Below are 9,012 nucleotides of genomic sequence, written 5' to 3' on the forward strand. Positions count from 1 at the left end.
TCTTGAAATATGAGAACTTGACAAATATAGTGATTTTATGGAATAAATAACCTTACGCCTAGCGCACGGTATGATTCATAGCAGATTAATAGAGGCAATTAAATGGGAGATTAAATTGCCTAAACCATTTGGCCTACTAATCTGGTCCCGGTGCTGTGAACTGTATCAGCACCACTAATTCCCAGAGATTTTCCTTTGGAGGCAGGTATTTAATGATTTTGAATATCAAATCCATGGTATCCCAGACTGGCTGGCTAATGCCTATAATCATGTTAAAACGCAGCACTAAGCAACTTGCCCGAGGCAGCTCGGTGAGTCACTGGAAGAGAAAGCAGCAGAACTCCTGACTTGCATTAGCTGCTCAAGCAGACCTGGAGCCACTTGCAAAATCAGGAGGGGAGGGCATCCGCGCTGCAGACTTGTCAAGTGTCTTTGGTTTCAGGCTGTGAGATGCCGTATGTCGGGCCCTGTGACAGGCACACACACATGTATATGGGGTCATACAGTGCCAGGCGCGCTCTCTGGGTCCCGTAACCCAGCGACAGAGGCAGAGCTGATGGCAAGGCCCCACCTGCAGCAGGGGGCTGGCTCTGGGGGCTGTTGCAATTTGGAGCTGGTAGTGCGTGGCCTCAGGACGTGTCCTCAGTCAAAATACCCCAAGCTGCTAACCCAACGATTTTCCACTCAGCGAGAAGTAGTTCTGCAATGCACATGGCACAGAAATAAAACCACGCCAGGTTTTCCAGTGAGTCTCTCTGGGAGCGAGACCCCAGCTCAGAGCTGGTTTTCACATGGTCAGGACCAGCCCCTCCACCTCCTCATTCACCCACCTCATCACCTCCAACAGAAAAAGGTAGTCTGAGCTCAACCAAGCCCTAGCAAAAGGGTTAAATCTCAGGATTTAAATGCATTTAAAAAAAAAGTGTTTTCACTGTAGTATGACTCATCAGTAATTCTATATTGTTTGCATTCTGTTTATTGTAAGCTTTCATGGCTGAATCCTTTGTCTCCTTGCTTCTTTGCTCGCTTTCTCCCCTCACCCCATCCTCTCCTCTTTTTCCTTCTCCTTCTTTCTCCTTCTGTTTCTCGTGAATCTGTGTCTCTGTAAAAATCTGTCCAAATATTTACAAAAGGAAATGCTGGGTTGTGAAACTGAATTCGGAGAAAATGTTACACATGCTGAAGAAATCCAGCACGGTTTCCAAATTTTCCCACATGCATTTTTGTTCCCTGCCTCAAGTGCTGAGGCTTGATCCTCCGTATCTTTATTCAGATAAAACTTGCACTTGAGGAGAGCAGGGCCCAGGCTCGGGTCAGGTCCAATGGTGCTGTAATTCTGGCTTTGCTGGAACGGTTCAGGACTGATTTTGGCCATGAGCGAGCAGTTTAAAAGCCTGAATAACTGGTACTACTGGGTAACTGGTGTGTGCAATGGGCCAGTTCCAGGACAGAGGTTATCTACATTTGTCACTAAGTTGCTAACAAATTGGCATCAGCTGCCTGCAGCCCTCTATTACCCTCCGAGATAAACATCAACCAAGGTAGCGCTGGGAGACCCGAAGCCTCTGGAGAAAGCCAGCCAGGTCTCCAGTCCTGCTGATACACAGACAACACACTCAGCTGTGACATGATGAAATTGCCATGAAATTATTTACACAAGAAGTCCCTAATGTCATGAGTGAGGGCTCACACTCATGGGGCTCTCATGTCATTATTGACTCCTACATACTGTGGCAGAGTAATGTGGGAACTGTTAAAGCCCAGGGGATAAAGGGGGCTGAATGCTGGCCTTGGGTCCCATCTGCTCAAATCAAAGCATCACCTCCCACCCTCACACCTCATGCTCTTGTTTCTATTCTTACCCTTACAATGACATTGTGGCCTGAGTGCAAACACAGATTGTTTTGGAGGAAGGGGTTAATTCTGTATTTCCTGGCTTTTGTTAAGACAGGAAATCTAACCCTTAAGAAAGTCATTCAGGTCAGAGTGAGCCCCTAAAAGCCACTTCAGCCCTGGTTTGTATTTTCCTTTCTTTCATTCTTATGGCAGGTTTATTTAAGAAAAGAAAACACAAATAGAGTAAAGCAAGGAAATAGCTAGTGCAGGATCCTAAGTGATTAAGTACACACTGCCACATGTGATGAATTTTTTTCTTCCCGGTTTGCACTGGGTGTAAACAAGACCAGACTCAAAAGTCTCAGAGTTACATAAGTCCATTGAAGAGCAATTAGCATTGCTGGGGAGGCAAATTCCCTTTGTGCAAAGGCCTCGGCTAGATTTCTTCCCTGCACTGTCTCAGAGCAGCCAAGGTCCCTGGCGCCTGGCCCATGTTTAGCATTTGTATGATGCTGGTTAACATCACAACTGGAAAGGGGGTTGTCGTTGAGAGCACACTCTCACGTGGCTGTGCAGGTATCAGATGGGGCAATTTCTTTAAAACTTGGCAAAAATTGAGGTTGCCAGGCTAAAGGAAAAAATATCTCAGTCTTTTAGCTTTGGGGTTTTTTTTTTGTGGGACATTGAGAAGAGTTTGGGACAAGCAGAGAAAAGCCTGTGAGCAGCAGAGGGATACCTGTGTCTGTGAGCCAGGGCTGGCTGTTCTCACTAACGAGGCACTGGTGGCACAGGATCATTTAAAATACTGCTTTCCATTAAAGGTTCAAATGAGGCTTCACAGCCTACACTCCTGCTCCTGGAGCATACAGGGCTTTGGGCTGGTTGACCTAATCAAGTCCCCTGGTAGGAGGATGTTCCCAGCTCTTAACACTGCAGGGCTTCTCTGCTTAGGGTGGGAAGAGTGCTCGCCTCTCCTGTTCTCCTGCCTGGTGGTAGCTTAAATCACTCCTGCATCATGTTCCAAAGGAGTAAAGTGAAGTGATTCCTGGGCATACACTTACAGAAAGGTCGACATCCGAGGTCCACATCAAAAGGCTGACATTTTCTGTAGGAAATGGTGATGAATAAAGTCTTGTCATGTGGCCATCTGTTATAGTGGTCTCTGTTGTGAAGAGCTGTCAGGCAATCAGTCATTGGTAATTCCTGCTGTTCATCTCCTTAGAAAAATCTGGGTAGGTTGGTGTATGACAGATGATGTGCAAAGTCACCAGAGCTTGGCCATGGCGTTGATGTCACAGCACCAACCAGCTGGGTCGGATCGCATCAGAGGAGGACGGGAGGGTCCACTGCTGCCTGCGTGGCGCCCCGTGATCCCCATCCACCTCCCATGCGCTCAGGGTGCAGAGGGTCGTGTGTCACCCAGCCAGCTGGCTGGCCCCATGATTCACACCCAGTTATCCACTGGGGAGAGCCACGGGGTCCCAGTAACTGAGTGGGTAATGGGGTGGTTGAGCGGAGTCATTTCCCAGCACTGAAGTGTATGAGTGTTTCTCTCACGATCTGTTTCCAAGCCTCTGTTTAAAGAGTAACAACAAATAAATGGAATGAAAAGTGCAATCCTGTGTTTATTTTTAAGGAATGTGTTGAAAAAACAGATTCACTTTGAGGCTGCAGTTCTGGCAAAACCTCCAGTGCTGAGCAGAGCAGGGACAATCCTGTGATAAGCGTGCGAGCCAGAGCTGGCACTCGCCTGTCCGTGCCCTCCCCCACCTCCCCTCCTCCCAGCACCCGTGGGAGTCTGGAAAGCCCTGGAACCCTCAGCCAGGTACAGAGCCTGGCTGGTTTCAGAAGAAAGTCTGAGGTGGTTACAGATTGGGGGACATCAGTAGGGGAAAAGGTGGAAAATTTGAGGACAGACGAATACTCCTCTGTGATGGGGCAGGAGGGTGGGAGAAGAGCCCCGTGGAGCAGCTGTAGAAGGGAAACTAGAAAGCAGGTGAAAGCAGTGAAGAGGGAGCAGCGCGGCTGGGGTTGGCAGAGTGGGGGAAAGAGGAATTGCTGGGAAGGGGCTGAAGCGAGAGGAGGTGCTGGGGGAGCAGAAGTGGCTGGTGGCAGCGAGGAGCCAGGAGCCAGCGGTGCTGGGGAGCCATTGCAGGGAGGCAGGGGAAGTGGCTGCGATACTGACTGGAAGCCCTGAGTAAGAAACACCCGAGTGTCTTGGTGGAAGTCAGACACCCACAGGGAAAAGAGTACTTTTGGGAAGTGCTGATACACTACCAAGGGGAAAAAAAAGAGAGCTTCCACTACTGCACTGCTGGTTACTGAGCAGCCCCAACTTCTGGGGGTGTGCTTGGTGGGGAAAATGAATCTTTCATGGGCCACGAGTCTACTACATTGTTTTTCTTACACTTTCAAACATGATGGGAACAGCTCTCAAGTATGTGTTTACATTATAAACACACACACGAATATATGTATACACATATATATTCAGGTGTAGATGTGTCTGTACATGTACACATGTCTATGCTTAATACAAATACACGTATGCATATGCCCATCTCTTTATAGGTATATTTTAAGAGAAGCATGCCCACACCCGTGGCTCTATGTCCCTCCATGCTGCTGCTCCAGCAGCTTCCTACCCCCAGCAGCTTCAGTGGGAGAGGGGTGCTGGGAGCAGGGGTCGTATGTCTATGTGCACGTATGCATGCGCAGGCAGACACACAGCTATGCTTTTGTGCGTATTTATGTATGTCCGCACATGCACGTCTGTGTTATTTATGTCTGTCCGCATACCCATGTCTACAGCCAGGCGTGCAGTGTCAGCACTTGCACGGGGGAAGAGGGGGAGGTGAAGTGCCTTTGTGTGCGTCTCCACGCGTGTGTGTGTGTGTGTGCGGCTCACGCGCGGGCACACACCCGTGCGCCCCTCTCCCCGCTCCCGTCCCGTCCCGTCCCGTCCCGTCCCGTCCCGTCCCGTCCCGTCCCGTCCCGTCCCGTCCCGTCCCGTCCCGTTGTCCGGCGCGGGCGCGCGCGCGCGGGCGCGCTCCGGCGGCGGATGACGTCATGCCGGCGGGGCAGGGCGCGCCCGCGCTGGCGCGCTGCCAGGTGACGTCTTCGCGGGCGGCCCCACGTGACGCGGCCCCATTGAGAAAACGCGGCGCGGCCCCGATATAAGGCGAGCGCGGGCGTGCGGGGCCGGACCGGACCCGACTGGGGTGTGCGGGGCTGCGATTCCGCGGGACTCCGGCACCTCCGACGCACTCGCCCCGCGCCCTTCTCGTCCTTTCTGCTGCCCTCGCCGCTGCCGCCATGGTCAACCTGCGGGTGTGCGCTCTGGAGTGCGAGGCGCTGCGGGGGCTGCTGCAGGAGCGCGCCGCGCACTGCCTCGTCCTCGACTGCCGCTCCTTCTTCTCCTTCAACGCCGCGCACATCCGCGGCTCCTGCAACGTCCGTCTCAGCACCATTGTCCGCCGCCGCGCCAAGGGCGCCCTGGCCCTGGAGCACGTCGTCCCCAACGAAGAGCTCCGCGCCCGCCTGCGCCAGGGGCAGATTCACACCGTGGTGCTGCTGGACGAGCGCAGCGCCGACCTGGAGCTGCCCAAGCGGGACAGCACGCTGCTGCTGGCCCTCGGCACCCTGTGCAGAGAGGCCCGCGGCGCCCGCATCTGCTTCCTCAAGGGTGAGTGTCCCCAGGAGCGCCCCGGACCCCGCAGGAGGGGAAGGGGAGGGGGCCCGGCAGCGCCGCCCGGGGGGGCTCCGCTCGCCCCGCGGCCGCGGAGCGCTCACCCGGCGTCCTTCTCTTCCCTCTGCCCCCGTAGGAGGTTACGAAGCGTTCTCGTCGGCCTGCTCCGAGCTCTGCACCAAGCCGGCCGCTCCCACCGGCCTCAGCCTGCCCCTGAGCCCCAGCAGCGCGCCCGGCAGCGCCGACTCGGGCTGCAGCTCCTGCGGAACCCCCCTCTACGACCAGGTGAGCGAGGGCCGGGCGGCGGGGAGGGTCCGCAGCAAGCGGGAGCGGCGGGAAGTCCCGGCAGCCGGGCGCTGTCGTATGGCCGCGAGAGGAGAGGCTGGTGGAAAACTGCCCGGCGAAGTTAACCGGTTTGTTCCTTCTGTTCCAGGGTGGCCCAGTGGAGATCCTGCCGTTCCTCTACTTGGGCAGCGCTTACCATGCCTCTCGGAAGGACATGCTGGATGCTTTGGGGATCACAGCGTTAATCAATGTTTCTGCAAACTGCCCCAACCACTTTGAAGGGCACTACCAGTATAAAAGCATCCCCGTGGAGGACAACCACAAGGCAGATATCAGCTCCTGGTTTAACGAGGCTATTGATTTCATAGGTAAATGAGCTCTCTTTACAGCCTGTTCTTTTTTTTGTTCTGTCTGGGATAATATACCCTGGGAAGTGATATTTTTGGGCATTGTTTTCCCCAGTAAAATTCACATCTGAGATTGGGGAGTTTCATTCCATTGGGGAGATAACGTTTGGCAAACATTTCCATTAATTTTTCTCCTCAGAGGAGTAATCTCGGCTCCACAGAGCTGTTTGAAATCTTGAATCAAGAGGCATTGGCTCTTGCAGAAAAGAGCTAGTGAATTTAAGCGGGTCGGTATTAAAGTAATCTTGCAAGACTGCTAAAGTGACCCGGAGGAGCTATTAGTATAATTGGAATTGGAGCCCAGAATGAAAATAGCTAGACTGCTGGTTCCCTCAGGACAAAGGCTCTCTTTGTCTCTAAAGCACCAGGTGCACCTATATGGCTAAGGAAAGGATGGATTAAAGAAATGTAAAACAGCAGACTGTGCTTTTCCACCTCTGGGAGCAGTGGGACTTGTTTGCTAACTTGTGTGTTTTAATTCCTTCAGACTCTGTTAAAAATGATGGAGGAAGAGTATTTGTGCACTGCCAGGCTGGCATTTCCCGGTCAGCAACCATCTGCCTTGCTTATCTCATGAGGACCAATAGAGTCAAACTGGATGAAGCCTTTGAGTTTGTGAAGCAGAGAAGAAGTATCATCTCCCCAAACTTCAGCTTCATGGGGCAGCTGCTTCAGTTTGAGTCGCAGGTCCTTGCCCCCAACTGCTCAGCAGAAGCTGGTAGCCCTGCTATGTCAGTATTGGACAGAGGAGCATCCACCACCACGGTCTTTAACTTTCCAGTCTCCATCCCCGTTCACACCTCGTCCAGTGCTTTAAGCTATCTTCAGAGCCCCATCACCACTTCCCCAAGCTGCTGAGAAGCGGGTGAAAACATGATCAAAACTCAGACTTACTGTCTCAGAAGTGCAATAACTACAGGGGCAGTGTCATCAGTCACTCATGTCTTGTGGGGAACCATCCATTCATCCCAGAACAGTGTCGTAAACAGAGGCGCTCACCCTATGCCAGAGAACTAGGTGTTACTGACTTTTTTTTCCTGCTGACTTTTAAAGCCAATATCTGGATGTCTACACAGATCAAAGGACACTGAACTGTTCCTCCTTGTCTGTCTGTCCTAAGCCTGCTCTATGTTTAGTAGCATGCTCACCAGTATTCCCATTCCTGGACACTTTGAGCAACACTGATGTCTCCTTTTATATGACAGTCCTATTTATTTATTTTTACATTAGTGCATTGGGGTTTTTGCCTTCACAAGCCTAAAGTTTCATTTCTAGAGAAACCAAATACCTCAGTATTTTTTGGTACTGTAACCCTGTGTGTATATATCTGTCAGCTCTTCTCGTTTCCCAAGCACTGACGTGAAAGCACCAGGCGAGGAGTGCTTTTTTTTTGAGTTGCCAAGGGTTGTATGTTTGATTTATTTATGATGTGAAATAATATATTTCTTCTTAGGAAGACATAGTTTTGTTACATGATTATAACTTTTTTATACAAACAGAATAAATTATGATATTTCTATTGAGTTGGATGATACATTCTTCTGAGTCTTGCATTTTAGGGTCCCAAAGTTCCTGTGGCAGCTCCCATGTGAAGAGATGTAAGAAATCTGAGTTTTCAGCTCTGCTGACCTCAAGTCATGACTGAACTAGATAGCAAAATGGGTTTTAACAGCATGATTGTCTAGAAACTACTGCTGCTTCTTAACCTGAGCTTTTCTTTGTCCCCATGTAATTACATGCAGTGGCAGAGAGACAAGGTGCTGGCTTCTCAGCTGTAAGGTGCTTTTGGCTGCAGTCATAGCTGGAGAGCTGTGACATTTTGAACCAGCTGAGGCTTGGGCACAGGACTACAGTGAATTTCAAGTAGTCTTCCTCCTAGGAAGAAGGAAGAAGCTTCCTTACTGCTTGTTTACTTTTAATGCTTCAAAGGTTAAGTCTAAAAATTAATCTCTTGGTAACAGGTCTCAAATGCTTGTGAGTTGGTGCCAAGGTGTTTTCTTTTTCTGTTCCCCCCCCTCCTTGATTCCTTTTTTGCAATTCAAACTGCCTCTGAAGCCTGGTATTTGTCTTGCTGGGCTATCTCTATAAACACATGAGGGCATAACAAGAGATCAGGTAACCAACAAGTCACTGTCTTACCAGACCCAAATAAATTCTTTCCTGCTGCAGATCCTCACTAGAAGAAAAAAATGCCACTATCTGGCATTTCAGGTGAGGCAATGAGGAGTTTTATGTAGCATTATCAAAAGGCAGAGAGGGAGATCAGTCAGACCAGCACTCCTGGAACCTCCTGGGAAGGAGCTGTGGGGTGAGGGGCAGCACCTAGTACAGGGTTAATGCTGTATGGTGTGCCAACAGCACATCTGCATGAGGTGGGGGGAGCAGCATTGCTGTGATGTACCCTTACCAGGGGAAGCTAGAGGGACTTTTACCAGTGATAGCACAAGGAGTGATGGCCTTTCAACTGAAAAAGGGGAGATTTAGACTGGATGTAAGGAAATTCTGCACTGTGAGGGCGGTAAGAAACTGGGGCATGTTGCCCAGAGAGGTTATGATTGCCTTGTCCCTGATAGTGTTCAAGGACAGGTTGGATGAGGCTCTGAGCAACCTGATCTAGAGGAAAGTGTCCCTGCCCATGGCAGGGGTTTGGAATGATGTCATCTCTGAGATCCCTTCCAACCCAAACCATTCTATGAATCTCTGAAGCTGGAATGGAAGAGATGCAGCTGGAAGTTTGCTTTCTTAGGTGAGGTAGTAATACTGGTAACAGGGAGACAGGTGCTGAGGGAGCACTAA

General features: G+C 50.8%; 1 protein-coding gene across 1 annotated transcript; it reads left to right on the forward strand.

Annotated features, from left to right (window-relative positions):
* The first annotated feature begins 5,036 nt into the window (after positions 1-5,036).
* Positions 5,037-7,739, forward strand: DUSP1 (dual specificity phosphatase 1). Its single transcript, XM_062002663.1, has 4 exons — positions 5,037-5,521; positions 5,661-5,809; positions 5,958-6,177; positions 6,704-7,739. The coding sequence occupies exons 1-4, from the start codon at positions 5,152-5,154 to the stop codon at positions 7,072-7,074; spliced, it is 1,110 nt and encodes a 369-aa protein (XP_061858647.1). The 5' UTR covers positions 5,037-5,151; the 3' UTR covers positions 7,075-7,739.
* Positions 7,740-9,012: the final 1,273 nt, after the last annotated feature.

Source organism: Colius striatus, chromosome 9, assembly GCF_028858725.1.
Source record: "Colius striatus isolate bColStr4 chromosome 9, bColStr4.1.hap1, whole genome shotgun sequence".
Taxonomy (NCBI): Eukaryota; Metazoa; Chordata; class Aves; order Coliiformes; family Coliidae; genus Colius; species Colius striatus.

Coding starts and splice junctions, on each gene's coding strand:
- DUSP1 (XM_062002663.1), top strand. CDS start 5,152: ATGGTCAACCTGCGGGTGTGCGCTCTGGAGTGCGAGGCGCTGCGGGGG. Junction 5,522..5,660: donor CCGCATCTGCTTCCTCAAGG/GTGAGTGTCCCC, acceptor CTGCCCCCGTAG/GAGGTTACGAAGCGTTCTCG. Junction 6,178..6,703: donor CGAGGCTATTGATTTCATAG/GTAAATGAGCTC, acceptor TAATTCCTTCAG/ACTCTGTTAAAAATGATGGA.